The sequence below is a fragment of the Mizuhopecten yessoensis genome, unplaced genomic scaffold, assembly GCF_002113885.1.
Source record: "Mizuhopecten yessoensis strain PY_sf001 unplaced genomic scaffold, ASM211388v2 scaffold4119, whole genome shotgun sequence".
In the NCBI taxonomy this organism is placed as follows: Eukaryota; Metazoa; Mollusca; class Bivalvia; order Pectinida; family Pectinidae; genus Mizuhopecten; species Mizuhopecten yessoensis.
Window position 1 is genome coordinate 88,508 of NW_018405385.1, and position 21,068 is coordinate 109,575.

At 34.5% G+C, this 21,068-nt stretch overlaps 1 protein-coding gene across 1 annotated transcript; it reads right to left on the reverse strand.

Moving 5' to 3' along the window:
* Window positions 1-206: 206 nt before the first annotated feature.
* LOC110448529 (uncharacterized transmembrane protein DDB_G0289901-like) lies at window positions 207-18,563 on the reverse strand. The gene is made up of 15 exons (XM_021494809.1): window positions 18,380-18,563; window positions 15,876-16,043; window positions 15,063-15,180; window positions 14,256-14,386; window positions 13,981-14,007; window positions 12,693-12,834; window positions 11,732-11,853; window positions 9,035-9,696; window positions 7,801-7,841; window positions 7,240-7,314; window positions 6,829-6,899; window positions 5,496-5,783; window positions 5,086-5,145; window positions 4,311-4,394; window positions 207-1,384 (listed from the first exon to the last, which is right to left on the reverse strand). Exons 1-15 carry the CDS (start codon window positions 18,516-18,518, stop codon window positions 1,332-1,334), a joined length of 2,181 nt encoding a protein of 726 aa, XP_021350484.1. The 5' UTR covers window positions 18,519-18,563; the 3' UTR covers window positions 207-1,331.
* Between the last annotated feature and the right edge of the window lie 2,505 nt (window positions 18,564-21,068).

The following is a 21,068-nucleotide window of genomic DNA, read 5'->3' on the forward strand; positions in this document are numbered from 1 at the left end:
GTTTTGGGAAATAGTGCTTATTAGTCTTGCTGTTGTGTTTAGCTAATCTTGAATTCAAGAATCATATCCCATATCACAGTAAAACTTAACTGGAAAAATGGGAAGTATTACAAATGGAGACAACTGCATTGACATTCTTTTCAGTTACAACAATTTTAAACATGTATTGATGTTTGGTAGAATCATATAGTCAACGAAAACAAGTCTGCAAATTTAAACATCACGTTTTTTTATTCAACATTTCTTAAAAAATGAGTTGACGCTACAAAATACATTCCAGCTGTCTGTCAATACACAAAGTATATAATGAATGGTGAAAATTATATTTTTTTCCAAAATGAACATTTGCTGCATTCTCCGTTCCTACCAGCACCAAAGCTTCCAGGATACATAAGGGAGAAATCTGGTACAGATGAATATCTTTTGTATTACAGTATCAAATGTTGGGACAATGTTCTTTGTTACACATTTTACAGTTGTAATAATCTGGCAATGTATTGGCTAACACCTATGGATGCGCTTAACTGACACCATCAACTGTAGTACCAGGACCTTAAACATGCTACTGGTAATGCCACATGTACGGGATAGCAACTGTAATCCTTACGATCAGGGTCTATTCTACCTAACATAAATACCTTTTAAAATACAACACGAGATGACAATACGTAAAACATAATAATAAATGATTATTTAACTGGATGAATAATACAAAATGACTGATGAATCACTTCAATCAAAACGACCAGTGACCAAGAAATATGACCAGAAAGTAGTAACAACAGTGATGACATTGTCTCCATGTTACATTTACTTCCTCTTTTTATATGTTAGAGCTAATAGTGTCACAAACTTTGTAGGGGGATCTTTGAAATTATGTGTCGTTCCATTTCTATGGAATGACACTATTCTCTTACAGCTAAATACAAAGTTGTAAAACGTGAAAATGCTGCACCAATTAATCTATTGAATGAACAGTTGATATAAACATGCAAGTACATAAACCCAACATTTCAAAGTTAACTTAAGAGTAACACTTATGAATAAACTTATTTAAGTCTATTTTGGTATTCACACTACCCTAGCCCAAAATTCAACTGTCATGATTTCTATATAATTAATCCAAAATTAATCATTTATCTAAATTAAAACATATTCAAGAAGTAAAAAGTGTTCATTGCTTAACAAACCTATAATCTTGAATCAATCATAAATTGATGACGACATATTATGAAAAGTCTTTGACACAATACAGGAGAAATAAAGCATCCTCAAACAGAAACGAACATGTCTACTGCTCTCCAGTTCCTATGTGTCGCTGTTAACATTGATCAATAGTATCCAGACCTGTAGTTACCATAGCTGGAATCGGTCGATCTGTGTGCTGAAATGATACAACACTTTTATAACCTCTTTACCTAATTATATATACATACATATAATTATATAACTTCACAATAAATAGATATACCAGATTATGTACACAAAGATCAAGAGCCCTACTTCTGTGTAGATATTTTAGAGGAACCCTAGGCAAGAACGTACACACATGTATTAATAAAATCTGTGCTTGTCTAACCCCAACCAAGGATATGGCTCTAACTGGGTTGGTAGATAGGTATGTAGGTAGGGATTTGTTTTTGATTTATTTCATAAATGTCCCTTAATTTTACTGGTTTTAATAAATCCTTTTAATAAACAACTTTCGATGACTGACTATATTTCTGGGATTTAAAAATGATAAAATGTTATATAAAATTCAAAGTTTCCAAACATTTGAGTATGTGCTTTTTTTGTACCAGATTGGTTGGGTTAAGGCAAATAATCAATATTTAATTTTAGGCCCTTCTTCTGGGTAGATATTTAACAGAAACCCCCTACGTGTAAAGACTTAAATGAATGACATGTGAAACATGTTCAATTTTGACAGAACAATAAAACTGTATGCAGAGAGAGGGGCACAAGACCAATTTGCAGTATGTGACACTCTTCACAAATTTGACAACTGGAGGTGACAACATGGATGAAACATGCAATGAACAAAGTGATAAACAGTCAAAAGACTTAAACTGGGGGCACAAGACCTGATTGTAGGATGTGACACTCAACCATTCAAAGAGGTCCTTGCATACAAAATTTGAAAATTGCAGATCAAAAAGTGATTAATGGTGAAGAATGAACCATAACTCTATTCATGGCAGGTCATGATCATGATACAACAGTCTGCTACACCAAGAGGTACTTTGTTTTTAACAAATTTGGCAATATCATTAACACCTGTGAGGGTGGTGTGACCATCTTTGGTGAAATGTCTAAGTTATTGCATGAAATGCTCATATTAATTAGTTTTACACCAGCGAGGTGCCAGTGTGATGAACTTTTATCTCTTGATCCACAGAATAGCAATAATATCTTCCACATTTTCAATTGGATGAACTAATATAATCTTCCCCTACCTTGAGGGTGTGACAGAGAAATCTCCAACCCGAGGGGTGATGTTTTTGGGTTGTCACACCCTCAAGGTAGGGGATGATTGTTTTTCCCCATCCTATTATTTCAGTCACAGCTCCACCGACAGTAGTCTGCCATATTTGTAAACAAAAACATGTGGGGTATGCATATCGTCATTCAATTTTGATGAAGTCACAATTACCGATGACACATTATAATGACATCACAATTGAACACGTGCTAATCGGCACAAGGCTATCTACCCCTAGGGGGTGACAAGCTGATCTTTTCCGGCTAAAACGGGAGATACAGCTGTGAAGGGTTGGAGAATACCAGTTCCATCCTGAATGGTGATTAAGGGATATACAGTTTTTCAACATAAACAGCTCTTTCAACATTTTAGCATTTCAGCAATTTGAAAAAAAACCCACTATTTTTTATAATGAAAACATGCTATTGACTAACTTTGGAATTCCAGGATACTTACTTTACACAGTTAATTTTAGTAATTATTTAACTGCTGAAGAACCAATGAGTTTCAAATGTAGCAGTATTTCACATATATTTTAAAATGATTGATTTTCATGAGTATAATAATGAGTGTAATATGTAATAAAGCAGGTGCTGTAATATCCGGATATCTTTGTTCTGTATTATTGTCATTAAAGATGTCAGCTGCCAAAATGGGTAAGAATCAAATCTGTTTTTCTTTTACTACTCTAGCAACGTAACCAGGGATTTAACATAATGGACCCGAGTACTATCCTAGATAACTGTGACTTCATCTGTCTTCAACCCATGTACAGAGAAAATACACAGGCACACAAAGCACATAGAATATCCTAGATAATTCTATATAACTGTGACTTCATCTGTCTTCAACCCATGTACAGAGAAAATACACAGGCACACAAAGCACATAGAATATCCTAGATAACTGTGACTTCACCTGTCTTCAACCCATGTACAGGGAAAATACACAGGCACACAAAGCACATAGAATATCCTAGATAATTCTATATAACTGTGACTTCATCTGTCTTCAACCCATGTACAGAGAAAATACACAGGCACACAAAGCACATAGAATATCCTAGATAACTGTGACTTCACCTGTCTTCAACCCATGTACAGGGAAAATACACAGGCACACAAAGCACATAGAATATCCTAGATAATTCTATATAACTGTGACTTCATCTGTCTTCAACCCATGTACAGAGAAAATACACAGGCACACAAAGCACATAGAATATCCTAGATAACTGTGACTTCACCTGTCTTCAACCCATGTACAGGGAAAATACACAGGCACACAAAGCACATAGAATATCCTAGATAATTCTATATAACTGTGACTTCATCTGTCTTCAACCCATGTACAGAGAAAATACACAGGCACACAAAGCACATAGAATATCCTAGATAACTATGACTTCACCTGTCTTCAACCCATGTACAGGGAAAATACACAGGCACACATCCTAGATAACTAAGACTTCACCTGTCTTCAACCCATGTACAGGGAAAATACACAGGCACACAAAGCACATAGAATATCCTAGATAACTATGACTTCATCTGTCTTCAACCCATGTACAGAGAAAATACACAGGCACACAATGCGCATAGAATATCTTAAAAAACTGTGACTTCATCTGTCTTAAACCCATGAACAGAGAAAATACACAGGCACACAATGCGCATAGAATATCCTAGATAACTGTGACTTCATCTGTCTTAAACCCATGTACAGAGAAAATACACAGGCACACAAAGCACATAGAATATCTGCACACTACTAGGTATAGAAAACAGACGGAATAGTTTAAAACACTTATAGTAGTTAATATACTTACAGTAGTCAAATGTTTGTGAGGGAGACTTCGCAGCATACGAGGAAGTATCATTATAGGAACTTTGTGTTGTTCCATAATTGTTCGCTAAAATGAAAATGTTTTTACTTTTGCATTTATTTTAATTTTAATTACCAAAATATTAAGAGAAACGTATATATCTATGTACAAATAAAATAACATATTTTAACAATGTCTTGCAGATCATTTAAATGATCATAACTTTGATACAGTAACATTCAACTGTATCATTTAGTTCAGATATTCTGAATACAGGTACAAGTACAAGTTTCAGCAAAAAAATCTTCAAATAGTGTTGAATTTACAGTGCAGATTATATTTCGAGGAACGCAGTATTTATACAATTGAACATAACACACATCATCTTGTTTTATAATGATAAAAATCTTTCTTGTGAGACCAATGCTGGATGGTTATGAAGTTTTTAAGATCTTGTAGGACTGAATATCCCCACTCTAGTAGGAGGGCCCTTTTGTTGATTTTTACTGGTAAAACTTTGACTATAATAGGAAGGTGCAGTGTTGGATAGTTGATGACCTATTCCGTCTTTGCGTATTGCAGAGTTATCTTCTCTTGGGAGCAGGTATTGATTGTTACGTCATTGGTTTGTGAGAGTAACGTCATCAATTTTTGTGAAAACGACGTAATTTTCTCACACAAACCAATGACGTAACAATCAATACCTGCTCCCAAGAGAAGATAACTTTGCAATACGCAAAGACCGAATATACTAGTAGTGGATGATGTGCTGGACTACCTTGATCATAGTAGGAGGAGCCAGTGTTGGGTTGGTCAGTTGTTCCACCGTAGGTTCCTCCTGAAACATTTAATATCCTTATTACAGATTTCTTTTTAAACATAAGCATTGCATTCTCAATATAAACAATCCCATTTCAACTTCGTTACTCTGGTAGTGATTGTGAAGTCATAACAATTGCGATTGGGATCGTCATCTGATGCCGACTGTTCCAATAATTTAAATAAAGATAAATGCTTATACTGTCATCTAAATTTCAGTATATTCAGCTTTTATCCATTATTATGTTTAAGAAAACAATCTGACTATCTAAATAATCTTTATCATTTTGATGATGACATTAACTTACACAATCTCTGAAAAAAACCATCTGAAACTCTTTGTTAAGATTGTGAATTTTTCAGCCTTACCGAAATAGCTCGAGCTTGATCCAGATGATCCTCCATAAGATGGTGGGCTGTCATAAGTTGCCCCGGAGTTGTAACTGGACCCCCCGTATCCACTACTGCTATCTCTGCTGCCGTAGTTTCCTCCTGTGGTGCTGATGAAGCTTGTCGTACTGCTTCCACTGTGATCCCCGTAGTTTCCTGCCGATCCTGATCCTGACCCACTTCCCCACCTGCTACTCATTGAGTTCTGATTTTTTTTGTTTTGTCTTGGGCGTTGTTTCTTGTTCCCCTGACCGACGCCGGAAGCCACTAAATGGACAACAATGCAAGCTGTTAGAATAGTTGGACACCAGACAATCCTCAGATAATTACATTTTACAATATATCACAGTATTTCATAGAGGGACTAAAGATTGGTTATGCAAAAGACATCAAGTTTTGTTTTACAAAAATCACAACAGACCCAACTGGATTTAGTACTTAACTACTTCAAACTAAATATTCAGCATGCCATCAATTGTCAGCTTTTGTACTGTGGACAGAACCACAACACTATTTTAGGGCTGGGACAATAATCTCTAACACAATACGATATGTACTGCATTGATTATTGCTCACAATACTTTTAATAGAACTGGTACATTTATTTTCACTTGTGAGTTTGTAAAAACTACAGTAAATCATTGTTAACAAAATCTATTGTGTTACTGTCTGTGAGTTTGTAAAAACTACAGTAAATCATTGTTAACAAAATCTATTGTGTTACTGTCTGTGAGTTTGTAAAAACTACAGTAAATCATTGTTAACAAAATCTATTGTGTTACTGTCTGTGAGTTTGTAAAAACTACAGTAAATCATTGTTAACAAAATCTATTGTGTTACTGTCTGTGAGTTTGTAAAAACTACAGTAAATCATTGTTAACAAAATCTATTGTGTTACTGTCTGTGAGTTTGTAAAAACTACAGTAAATCATTGTTAACAAAATCTATTGTGTTACTGTCTGTGAGTTTGTAAAAACTACAGTAAATCATTGTTAACAAAATCTATTGTGTTACTGTCTGTGAGTTTGTAAAAACTACAGTAAATCATTGTTAACAAAATCTATTGTGTTACTGTCTGTGTTAACACCACTTTGTATTGTTGCACATTGGTTCATGGTCCTGTGTCTTCTTACACCAGATGACAAAGTCAGACCCAACAATTTACTGGATTGAATACATTTTTCAGTTTCCGACTATTTGTACAGTAGCTATAATCATATTTAAGTATCATCATGAGAATTGGGTAAAACCAGTATCAATTCCTCATACGACATTTTACAAGACTAGTAGAAGTTAGTGAGAAGTTTTGTACCTGAACCAGAGAAAGCGCTGGGCGGCAACATTCTACCTCTGTCTCTGTCCATGGGACTAGTGTCTTTGTTTCTTTGGAACATAAAGAAAACATATCTGAGTCTTTGAACATATCTGAGTCTTTGAACAAAATATATAACAGTCTTTTAACATTACAATGGAACTGTCCCTTTTTAATTGTCTCAAAAGAAACATTTCCAGTCATAGTATCCTGATTTTTATGTTATCAATTTATTTTAAGTTAATTAATTCAATGTTCTCGTTAATTCTTTTACAGATATAAAACTAAAATGAGAAAGTAACACTTTACACTAAAATATCAAAAACAATGCAAATGGTAAAAAATAGAGACAACAGCAACACCAACTGATAAAAATTACCTGTCTTATTTCAACAACAAATTTGTACTTACGACATTCGTTTCTGAGCTGCCTTTAGTGCTGACTCTAGCATGGACACCATGTCCGAGTCACTGTCTTGTCCCATCCTGTCAGTAAAAAGTTACACTTTAAACTTGATGTTAATACTGGTATTGAATATTTGAGATATTAAATGGTATTTATTAAACTTATAAGACATGGCATATATAAAAGAGTAACTTTCCAAAAGCAGCTATTTTTGTGTAAATGTGGAACAAACTATTCCATTTAAATATATATATATACCCAACCCATAGATGTCTCCATAAAATCACTTATGTTCCAGATCATGTGCAGAAAATCACCTTAATCTATAAATAAAATAAATAAATAAATAAAACTAGCTTTTGTCAAATTTTGGTATTTAATGTGTTCTGTCTTAATACTGTGGCGAGTTATCACAGGGGAGGTAAGTCTAATTTCTACTTATTCCCATTGGAAACTTGAAAGAAAGTTTGCTAAATTAACACTTTTGATTGCACATCAACAAGAAAAATCTGGAATAATAACCATTATCTTCATCCTTTTTGTACGATAAAGAAAAATATATCTACCTCTGTTTGGATAGCACATTGCTCAGTTTGGAAGAGAGTTCCTGAAAGTAAAGAATGTGTACATGATAAAGATAGTTGCATCTGTACATCACTGGTCCATCATTCCTATTGTTTTATTGCATTATAACAAATTACACGAGTAGAGCAGAAAAGATGCTTGATATACTTAATGAATTTTTCACAATATAGTATACATTAGCGTATATTCTGAAATTTTTTACCCTTTGTCACAATGACATGTATGTATATTAGACGCATTATGCGTTTCTTAAATCTTCTAAAATGCAGCATGAGAATTTATGCATTGCATGATATTTAGCCAACTTTTTATTTTTCCAATACATGTGTGACATATTTTATTGTAAGCCTGTGTGATATCACATACCAATATATCTGTGATATGTATTACGTAGTTTTGTTATTGGATACAGGATGCAAGAGTGTGTTGTTTTTTTGGTTTTTGTTTTTGGTTTTAAAGATAATACAATGTTTTATTACCGNATAGCACATTGCTCAGTTTGGAAGAGAGTTCCTGAAAGTAAAGAATTTGTACGTAATAAAGATGGTTACACCTGTACAACACTGGTCCATCATTCCTATTGTTTTATTGCATTATAACAAGTTACACCAGTAGAGCAGAAAAGATGCTTGATATACTTAATGATTTTTTTACAATATAGTGATCTGATTACAACAAGACAAACTATTGTGAGATTAATTATAGATTATATATTACATATTATTATATTTTAAGAAATATTCAATGTAGGCGAGAGTATTATATTGAACATACAAGTAGGGTGGGAAAATGTAGTAAAATAATTTACGATCGCCACTTACACATGAATTAAATATTTTCCCACAATTTTCAAATCTCAAATGATACATTCCAGCATATTATATCACAAATGTTTAAAATGTAATCGAATGTTCTTTTATAAGGATATGTGACATCGGGAAATCTAATTACTTGAATTAAACATTTGCCATGTGATGCCTCATTTTTTATATTTCATCAACAAGCCTCATGCAGTTGTTATCAAACTGAATCTATTTAGCGTGTCTGATCTGGATGACTGTGGCAACAATCAAGTACCAGGTATATATCTCTTGCTGTAAAATGGTAATTAAACGGAGAAAAGTGGCCATACGGTGTCAACATGGTAGATTAATCGATGAAAAGAAATATTTAGTAAACACACCTGTAGGCTGTAACAGGGTTAATAATACTTACATCAGAGGGACCATCCTGCTGTCTACCTGGACCTCCTGACCATTGTCCACCTCTGTTGTCCATATTTCCTCCTCGTTTGTTGTTGCGCTTGTTTTTCTGATTGCCCATATTTCCGCCCATATTGTTGAAGGATGACATATTGCCACCCATGTTGTTTCCCATCATACCCATGTTCTGTCCCATACCCATACCGCCCATATTACCACCCATATTACCACCCATACCCATCATGTTTCCCATGTTACCTCCCATATTTCCACCCATTCCCATCATATTTGGTACACTGGGCCCAATTCCCAAATTCATCATTGAATTTCCTCCTCTTGGATTGCCCAGAATTGACATCCCCATTCCAGAACCTCGCATATTCTTATTGTTTCGGTTCCCAAATTGGAATGATCCTATGGGACCGCTCATTGGACCACCCCCAAGCTTCCTTCTCTTCTGGTTGCTATTGAACTGCTGCATCTTTTGATTTTGTGCTTTTCTTTTCAGGTCATTGGCTTTCATAGATGCATTGGACTGTTGAGATCCTCCTTTGGGCTTGTCTCCTCCAGCGGCTATAGGCTTGGTCTTGGCCGACCCAGACAGGTTGGCTTTGTCACCTGATCCCTTCAAACCGCCCTTGTTCTGGTACTTTCCTTTGCCTTTAAAACCTTTGCCTGTTGTAACAATTACAATACAATACAACATTTCAGCATTTGAAACAGAAGGGAAAAAAAAATTATCAACAAAAGCAAGCTAATAGTACATGTTAGAGTATTTCACTAATTCCTAATTTGTATGTAGGAGGTTTAGCCTCCTTGGAACAAGGTCATATGAAGACGGGCTGATTTATAATACTGTCATCTATGTGATCTAGACTTGTGTACTCCTGTCCTTTAGACATCAGGGTCCAATTTATTACATTACATAACAACCAGTAAATCTTCCTTCTACAATTAGTTAATTTTAAGTGTTAAATTGTCTATTTATTGGTAATAGCATAGCAGTTGTAAATCAATAAGCTGTCTAATGTCTAAAATTTTACATGCAATCAAGTATTATAGTCAGTGAGCTGCTTAAATAATCCTATTTTACACTGCAGTTGCAGTTCCTGCTAGCAGTGCTCCAAATAACTTTTGAACATGTTTTTTTTTACCCCTACCTCTCTAAAGTGGAGGGTCGAAAACTGAAATTTTGAACCATGGAGTGCTGTAAAAGCAATGTTACCAGAAAATGTTGAAAGAAATTGAATAATTTGTATGTGTCAGCCCGCTTCGATAATGATTTATGGTGTTTCTTGCCACACCCCTTTATGATATTTTACAAAATCTCTTTCATGAAATCTACTAGATTCGTGAGGATCAGAATGTCTTGCGAACCCCTTTTTAAATAGAGATTGTTGTTTTGAAAGCACCATGATTCATTCATTAGATATATTCTCGCTCCAGTTAGCGTTTGTAACAGGAGACATTGATTTGCATACTATCCAAGCGTCTCAGTGACTCACTGCAAGTATATTATAATCTGCTAAATTGGACCCATAGACTTGCGCAATGTTCTGGATTTTGCTTGCGTCAATTAAGCAAGTTTATTTTTTGTTTGTGTGTAATTTGTGAGTTATCGAGCGTGAATACACATTCACGCAAGCTATCTGGAGCACTGCTGTTATTTTCATTACTAATTAAGAAACTTAATATTTTCCAAAAATTGATGGTAAGCCTGTTCATTTTCAATCCCAAAACTTTGCAACAAAATAAAGAATTAATATATTTTCATGAACTTATGATATAAAATAATGTACAATTTACTACATTCAGCTCATAATTGAAAGATTTTAAAATGGAGCTAAACACAGTCTTATCAGAGTCAGTGAAGCAGAAACTAGAAGTTATGGTGACGTACATGTCACCTGATGGTGTAGTACTCCTGAAGTTTGATGACTGTTAGACTTGTACTATCAGAGAAATTGAACTTTTATGCAAAATCTAACCATGATGTCAGAAGATTTCCATGCAACAGTATCCGACCCCTTCATGCCAAATATCACTATTCTGGTTACAAACAATTCAGTTTATATTAATGAATGTTGCATTAAAACTTGAACCTTGCACCAACAAAGCTGACACATCGACAGAAACCCTATGGATAAGGCAGCTTATCTGGCAACCAGAGATTATAACAGGGTTATACGCAAGTGTCACCAAAACCATAACTCCAACCCAGTACTGATCAAACTAGGGCAAAATATACAAGAAAGGAAAGATTTACAAGGAAAGTCTTAAAAAGTAAAAGACTAATAAGTCCAGGTTTTCTGGAAGGGTAAGCATATTCTGTCTAAGTCGAAACCAAGTACAGTAACATGTACCTGGTAATGGCATGCACTCACATGGAGAGCTCAAAAATGACAACAAAATCACAACTCTTACTAATGAGCAAAAACAACCTTCAAATCACACAAAGAAATATCATATTTCACTAAGAGATCAAGATAACACAATAAAACTTGTCTCTAGTCTGTATCAACCTGCATCTCTGGAAACACTGTGTTGTACGTACCACTGCTGAATGCATATATATACACAGCAATGAGGTATATAATATATACACTTGTATGTAATGAGGATCATTGTTAACAATACTTTCATAGTTATCTCATCAGATTGACCTATTAAACAACTAAATGATATTTAATGCAAAACATTCAAAATTTACCTCTCTTCTCGAAAGGTTTCACTTTGCTGACAGGGATTTTGCTCTCCCCCATTTCAATTTCTTTCTGACTTTCAAAGCTTTCCTCCATGTCTGTTTTACTGCTGAACTCCATAACAGCCCATCTGTAAATATTAGTGTTTCTAATTGTAGTCAATTTTGTCATCAGAAAATGAAATCATATTCAATTGTCGAACAAATTATTTTATGAATTAGAAAAAAAAAAGTACACTTTCCTTCGGAACAATATCATAAATTTTTAATATTTCACTACATTGAATTACATTATATATTAAATCATGTAATTTTCATTAAATTTATATACAAAATTATTTTTAAAGTACGGACAACAATGACCTGGAAACAAAGACAGTTGTTTAATGCTGAAAACATTTTTTAAAGTTATCGGTTTCTCTTAAAGGCAACTGATAAGCCACGCATGCTTTAAGAGTTAAAATCATCTAAATTCCCCCTAAAAGTATTGTGCATTTTTTATGTAAAATAAACATAAAAGTTGCAGAGACCTTCTTTCAATAATGACAGAAGTTACCACTGCTGCAGTAAATAATTACACCAACCACTGTTACACTGGTGTACAGGTGGATATAGTGATGGTAGGATTTATACCTTGTCATTGTATCAGTAATTCATTTTCCAGTATTGGTAATCTGTATGCACCATCATACCTACATGCATGTAAACTAATCATAACATGCAAAGTTGCATATTACAGATGCAAAATAGAAGACACCAAATCATCCTTTCAGAAATGAATAAAAGAAAGCTTAATGAATTCCGTTCCCGATTTTCATTTACTTTAATTGTAGCAATTATGCTCTTTAAGAAGAGCAAAATACCAAGTACATAATTCAGTACTTTGGTTAGGAATATCGTCAGCTCTGCTAAGAGAATGGGTTGGAGGTCACACTAAGTTTGGTTGTAGGGGTTAAAGGATTATACTTACCCTAGAGCAGATTCTTCTGATTCACCACGTACAAAGACTTTAACGCATTTTGGAAAAAATGCTTTCATGGTTTCTTCGGTTGTGTCTTTTGGTATGTTAGTAACATACAGACACTTAGATGTTTGCTGTTCACGAGTATCACCTGTAAACAACAACTCCTAGGGATGTATGCACAAGTTGGGCAGTCCGAGCGACAATGTTTATCACTCGGACAGAAACCCTGCACCAGCCACTGGCCAGAACATGACCGTTGCGTGCTGACAAACCATTGGACAGGTCTATCACATCACTGCATGTAGGAAAGGCAGCAAAACAAAATTATCTCAAACATGATGTTTGAATTGTAAGGACATTCACAAAAAGTCCCTAACAGATATAAAATATGAGAGATTTAATTTGATAGTATGTGCAATATGAATACACAAACACTAAAATGTTAAAAAATGCCAGATAAAAATGCTGATTCAGCACTTTTCATCCTGTATCATCAAGCATGATCCAACACAAACTAACTTACCAAAACCTCATGCCCACTTCAACTTAAGCAGTGGCTAATGTCAAAATATTGTGACATTCATGTTTTTGCGTCCAAAAGAATTTCCAGACTCCATTAGGAAACACAACAGTCTAAGAGACTAGTCATCTTGTAGCCTCCAAAAGTCCTTCAGATACAAGTGTGGTAATGCAAAGTTCATGCATTTACTGATGAAACATTTCACAAACTGTTAGTTGTGATACCTTCCACTGAGGTCACTGGTGCTGTAACTTCTGATCACAGAATTACAGTTAACTGTCGCTCTGAACGCCTACGAACCCCCTCCCCCATGTTATAGCTGAGGAGAACTGATTGACACAATGGCTTTGTCATCCCTCCTGTAGTTTGTGATTACATTTGTAGAATGTGTTTGGTGGATACAGCAAATGATGATACAGTATATAAGTGCATTCAACAAAAAAATGTGCATAAGACTCCAGGAGCTGATTTATAGCAACAGGTGGTATTCACCTAGTATTAATGGCTGACAAAGTGGTCTCAGTCCAAAAACCGGACTTGTATGTTATGTCTAGCTGAAGACTAGAACTCCATCACCAACACAAATGGTGTTTAAGTGAAACTTGTTCAATTTTTATGGCTCCTCATTTAAATAAAGTATTTACAATTTAGATAAAAGAAAGAAATCAAATCTTTCTATTTTATTAAAAACTGTCAGCTAACTTGAAAATTATTATCTCTGAAAATATAAAAAGTAAAGCAAACTTATTATGTTTTCAGTGATATTTTTTATACCTTTGAGTTTCCCAGCTTTTTCCAACTCTGAAATACAAAGGAAAGAATTTTTCAAAAGGTTTCTGAGATTGTTTGCAGCTTTAAGCATTCCACCACTCTTAAGTCTTAAAGTTACCACCTGGAATGTTAAAAGGTCAACTTTCTACAGCATGTGAATATTGAAGTGTCACCAAACCAAATATTCATTACCCAAATTAATCTGACTCAAGTTACATTGGAATATTTCATCTAAAGCACTACATGTGTCACACATATCTCTGACAACACACAATTACCTAGCAGAGCCTTAAGAGCTTCGGAGCACTCTAGGTTCAGTTTTGCATCCTCTTTCTGAAGTCTGTTGAGCCCCTTCAAGATTCGTGAAGCCATCCATTCCCGGTAGGGGGCAAAAGTAAGCTTGACAGTTCTACAAAATACAATGTTAATACATGTATCATTATTTTCAATCAAATATTGCTGCAAAGTAATGACACAGGCAGTTTAGATTAACAGGTAAAAGTCAGATGTAGATCAATCTACACTCAGGGCTATTCCATTTAAATAATTATACCACTAGCCTCTCCTGTTGCATTGGAAAAAAGAAAATAATTGGATTGTCTCCTCCGACATGTTGCCAGGAGCGTAGGTGACTTCTGCCAACAGATCACAATGAACAGAAATTTTATTTTGGCCTGAATATTGCAAATAAGAATTGTTCACAAAATAAATAGAATAAAATTATATTGCTTATAATGCTAATGTCTGTACCAATGAAAATGATATCACACATTCTTGACAGTGACCCTTGGCAAACTGCTAATACCTTTCAGATAAGGGGAAAGGTTGTCTCTTGCAAGAATAGATGCAAGTGAAAACTAAACAAAAGATTTACCTTCCATAGATCAGTAGTATGGATACATATCCCGAGAGGCATTGCTTAGCTAATATTTCACCAAGATATAAACACCAACACTTCAAATTACAATGTAATACCACTCGGTGGAAATTCTGGTGATTTGCAATGAATATGACCTTGAATATTGGTGGTGTCTTTGAATCTCTATGTTGGCAGTGTTGATGTAGGCTTGTCTGTTGGGACTTACCCAGTTTGATGTTCCATCTGAAGGTTCAGGACTTTGGCTTTAGATAAAAGGCCAATAAATTCCTCATTCTTCAGCATTTGTGACTTAACAGGCTCTATGGTAATAGTTTCAGTTACAGCTGAAATAAATACAAGTATTGATTATTCCATGGTACAATCGGTACTTATCGTACAGCCCTAGTTGTTACTCACTCGGTAAACATGAATTCTCTGATATTCTCGGTGGGTTAATGTTTCATTATCATAATGTAATTTCAATACATGTAAAATATCTGCTTCTTTTATTTTCTATATTATTCAACAAGACCTATTAAGTTCATGGTAATGCTAACTCAGTCTAAACCCCTGTAAATGTACCTCCATTATCCAACATTTACAAATAACCAGTTTAAACAGAGAAGAGGTAATACAGCCACATCAATCATGCAGGTTCCTGATTAAACAATAGTATGTCATATCAAAGGTCTCTGGGAAGTATAAGGTCTTCCTTTCAGGCCAGATTAGCAATAGAATCCTGTTAGCATCAGTGTTTGCATTGATGCTATCCCAATACGTAATCAAAGTAAGTAGAGAGACTATAAATATTTCAAAATATTTCATGAAAGAAATATCCTTTTTTCCTGCTGGTACTAACACAATATACAGACTGAAGGTTTATCCAAATAATTAAACTGGGCTCAATTACAAAGAGTCCCGCTCCATGTCAAAATAATTTAATAAATTTTATTGTGACATAAAAACTAAAATTAATGATAACACAAAAGTATGTAATAAGATAATCAGTTGATTGATTTCTGTAATAAATGGAACATACATTTTAAGAACTCAGATTTGTACAGTTGATCTACAAGTCTGTTCTTTTTTGTTTCCTCATCTTCTTTCACCTCTACTTCCATGGATTCATCTTTCTTTTGGTCGTTTTTGTCCTCCTTCTGCTCATCAACTTCTTCTGTTTTCCCTTCTTTCATTTCAACATCTTCAACTGCAATTAAACAATACAATTCATTTGGCAACCATGCTTTCTGTGATGTCATCTTTGTGTATGAATACAAGTCAATTGACCTTGTTGTAGTACCATGGTATTAATTGTAGCAAAGATCACCGACAGAAATAACTGGGGAGCTCTGTGATAAATTTATTAACAAATCTATCTTAATATATTTTTGTCTTAATATATGATATTAAAGCCAAATCATATAAACCATAAACAAATATGTCAGGAGAGCTTACAGCTAAGTCTACATCTGACAGGACCACTATATTCCATTATAAGATATCCATCATCCTCAAACCTACAGATTCTCAAGGAATAATAGAGATTAGGACAAGCCTCTACTTTATTATTAGTATATATATATAGCTTGTTTAAATAAGTAAGGAAATAATGTTCAGCATTTGATCACTGTTTGAAAGATAGAAAGTGTTATGATTTCCATATCAAAGTTCTGAAACACCCAGAAATCCTCCATAAATGAAATCAAATTCAAAATATACACGTAACTGCTCAAATAATACAAAAAAACACACAAAATAACAAACAAACAAAACAAAGTTAACAATCCTAGATGCGTAAGACACTGACGTCGCTGAAAGAATTGCTAACTAATGAGGAGTCCAAAACCCAAGAATTATTTATGCTTCCTCGGTTTCATGGTGTAGTCTATACATTTGTATCACAGGATGAATTATCAATATATGACACAGTGCCACACCTATATTTTATATGTATACAAATGTTTCCTTGATTGACTTTTATAAAAATAAAAGTAATATTCATAAAAATAATCCTGCTATAAAGGAGGCTCCACCCTTTCGCAATTAGCCATCAGAATTCAACGAAAGTTTCACATGATAGTTATGTCACTATGTAGAGATGATTTTATGAAAATCTAAGCATTCCGATAAACTGGGGATTTATTTGTAAAAAATACTGAAAAATTGAATTTATGACAAATTCAACACTTTCACATTTTTTGAGCGTGTGGCATTGTTCAAAACTATTGCAACAATAAAATAATGAAAAGAAACATTGCTAATCAACCNCCTATTTGGCCCCGCCCCTCTGCCCCCAAAGAGGCCACACCCTCCGTTTATACAAACTTGAGTCTCCTTTGTCCAAAGATGCTCTAGGACAAATTTGGTCAAAATCCTTCTATTGGTTGAGAAGAAGAAGATTTTTAAAGATTTACCTATTTCCCCCCTATTTGGCCCCGCCCCTCTGCCCCCAGGGGGGTTATACCCTCCGTTTATACAAAAGTGAGAACCCTTTGGCCAATGATGCTCCTGACCAAATTTGGTCAAAATCCTCTGAGCCATTCAGGACAAGTAGCATTTTAAAGGAAAAAGTTGACGGATGCCGGACGACGGACGCTGCACCATGGGATAAGCTCACTTGGCCCTTCGGGCCAGGTGAGCTAAAAAGCGTTTTTTTATTGAAACTTTATGGATAAAAGTTACTAAATGCAAGCCAAAATCAAACAGGACACATAGTTACATACAAAAAGAGTGAAAAATTGAACAAAATACACACAGTCTTTATAATTTATTTATTTTACATTTTACAATTATTTTGATCCTTATGAGAGTTGTCTACCTTGAAAATAATCGGAACTTTTTGCAGAGGGATAGAATTTATACAATGACACTTATTTTATTTAATATACCAAAAACGACGGAAACAAATTAAATTACTATATTTATTTGCCAATTTACTGTTCTTTTATGGAACAAAATTACTCTCAATCATGTACACTTTGGACATCATTCCATAGCCTTCTTACGCATGGTATATTAACATGTCAGGAACATATGTAACCATAGCCTATCGCATGGTATGCCGTTATTACGTGCACGCACATACACTTGCATTTTATAGGGATCTTGATATTTTACAAACCACTATTTTCACAGAGTTATAGTAAAAATTCAGGATTTTTATGTCCTAATGGAACCCATGATTTTTCTTCTTTTCATGCCAATTTGAACATGTTTAAATTCCTTAAATTGTTTTCTGTGCTGAAGAAATAGTCTACATTTTAAAGGTTTACTCCCCGACCCTATTGAGCAGCAACCAGTTTGCGACAGCATGCTGCGTCGTCAGGATCATTGTTTCCAATAAAAAAAAGGTAAGTAACGAGTTTAAATAATATCAAAACAATATAACACCTTTCCCATTTTCTGCTGCTTCTTGCTCTGGTTCTTCTACTATAGTACTGTCTTGGATATCTGTGGAATCTGGATCCTCAACATATGAAGGCCATGTACAACTACCCACTGATATTTCTAGACCACATATTGACCCATTGACTTCAGTCTCACCCTGATTGTCAGTGGTTGTTGTGTCCTGCTCTGCTTCAGCTACTGCCTCAACAGTTTCTTCTGGAGTTTCTTCTGCAGTTTCCTCAGTAGGTTTAGTAGTGTCCTTAGCCTTCTCCTGGGATCTTCTAGTTAGAGTCATTGTGGTTGGCTACAGCGTAGATTTGTTTAATTCTCTATGTGGTTCTGAAATAAAAACATGAAAGAAAGTTTATTTAGACTGACTAGTTACATTATAATGTGTAACAAAAAATCATATTTGCTGATACAAATTTTTGTCATTATATAAATTGTAATATGTTGATTTACATCTGTGACAAATACATTGCTGATTTGAAATTACTGTTTGGGTTTTATACTGCTTCAACTCTAGTTTTGGTCAGTTGAATTTCACATACATGTGCTAAAGCTCTAACACACCTGATATGACAGAACATCAAGATGCTGTGCATCTACTGTCTTTTCCATAAACCAATGACAGTTGATTATAGATACCAGATGTTTTTATTACATTTTTATTTATTTGTGTTACATGATAAAGAGAAATGCAACGGCTAGACTGGGATACAACCCAGGACCTTCCGAACTCAACACGAACGCTCTACAAATTGAGCTACCTGGTCGCTAACGATCAATCTAGTCTAGTTCCGCTCAATTGTATAATTGATGCCACAAGTGTTAGACCACTCATGAACTGTCTGGAATGGCCCCAGCATGGAATAGTGAGATTATATAAATATATACTGGCCATCAGTAAATGTGTGACTATTGATAGAAGCCTTTGTCCAATGTCTTCAAGGTTCCTTGGACTATACACTCAATTCCGGAGAACACTGTTTTAAATATTTCAAGCAGAAAGAAACCTGTTTGTTGACAACTACTGTACATGTGTAATACACATGTGCACGAAGAAAATGAGATATTCTGCTTGTCTAAGGTAGAAATTTTGTTTAATGCAAAGCTGTTTTTGAGTGGCTAGTAGCTAGGTACTGTCTAGACTTGGAGGATGTGACAAAGGAATTTAACCATTCCTTTGAAATATTTCTCAAGTCTATCCATGACTCTGGGTCGTTTTCAGTGTTCTACCCAGACCGTTTTAGCGTGATGGTACAGTTACACATGAATTTTGAGCCGTTACACATCACCATTTTACCATTATGCATGCAATTTGACTGTTACTCGTTGAGGTATTTACTGAAACATGAAGTTCTCACAAATTGATAACCCTTCTCCCCTTTCCAATTAGACTCACCCTTATTAGACTAAATTTTTATTGTTCCCTACAATCGACACCCTGATCAACGAACTCTGTCCTGCAGGAAGATTTACCTGTGGGGATGTGAACTAGCCTACCTATCGGGTGTGAAACGTGAACAATAGACCACAATTACCAGTTTGTAAGTTCGTCTTATTATAACTAATGATGTCTGTTAATTATCAAGGCTTCAATCTACGTTTTGATTTACACAAGTGCCCCACAACTACACCATAATAAGAAATACAAACACAGAAGTACAGTAACTTTGTACTCAGAAACGTCTGCTGACTTACCTTTGCTGCATTGTTTTGGCCATCAAATTTAATGCTTGAAATAAGTTAGTTATGTGAGAAGCCTTTATCAACAAAAGACTGTCGATACAACTTTAAAACATGAAATATTTTTTGCTTCATCAAGATACAGCTAAGATAGGTCGTACAACTTAGCAGACTGCATGTGACAGCCATGTTGTTTTGATAACCTGATTATATATACTGTATATACATATATATATATATATATATATAATTTTGGTGCAAAAAAATTAACGCCCCTCATCTGAGTTTCAAACACCATTGCATCACAGATTATGTAAGATTAATCAGGTTATCAAAACAAAAAATAAATGAATATATGTCAAACTGGGAAAACCATGTGGTATATTTATTTCTATGATGATATTCTTGGGGAAAAATGCTGAAGTGTTTGCTAAAATTATCCATTTTCTCTAGTCGGACAATTTTATTTGTAGTTGTAAAAAGAAAAAGAACAGGGCAAGAAAATAAGCAATGATATAATGCAATTTCAGGATTATTAAGTAATGCTTATTCAAAATTTAATACAGTACATCATATATTACTCTTGTTTTTAGTTTCCTTTCTCAAAGTGGTGTCGCGCATGATCAGGTTGGGGAAAACCACTAACTTGCGTATATTACGCAAACTCGCCTATTATACGCCAATTGGGGTATGGATTTGTTACTAAAAATAGCCAAAATCACTTTAATCTTAACTTTTCAAATTGTTTGTCCAAGTCACATTTATTTAGTCATGAAACATCATACAAATGCAAATATAAAATGTATTTCCATGTAGGAAAGTACCAAAAATAGATGCAATACTTCCGGTAGAGTTACATCAAGTTTTTAAGTAGCCAACGCTTTCAGTAAACATATTTTAGCAAAATATTGTTTACCTTGTCGTAAATAAATGTGATTTTTAATAATATATTGTAAAAGTTACTGTTAAAGCCATTTGGGTTATTTTTAGTGATAAATCCATACTCCAATTGGCGTGTTTGCAAGTTGGTGGTTTTCCCCAACCTGATGATAGATAGATTGCAACGCGGTAACGGTTGACAGCACTGCGCACCATAGCACATCAAAACAAATTCTGGGGAGAACAATGCATTTTCAATTTATTTTAAAGTATAATC

Excerpts from the sequence above, each read along its gene's own strand:
- LOC110448529 (XM_021494809.1), bottom strand. The coding sequence starts at position 18,518 with ATGACTCTAACTAGAAGATCCCAGGAGAAGGCTAAGGACACTACTAAA. Across the intron at positions 14,008-14,255 it reads AGCTCTTAAGGCTCTGCTAG|AGTTGGAAAAAGCTGGGAAA; the intron begins GTAATTGTGTGT and ends TTTGTATTTCAG. Across the intron at positions 9,697-11,731 it reads GAAACCTTTCGAGAAGAGAG|GCAAAGGTTTTAAAGGCAAA; the intron begins GTAAATTTTGAA and ends TTGTTACAACAG.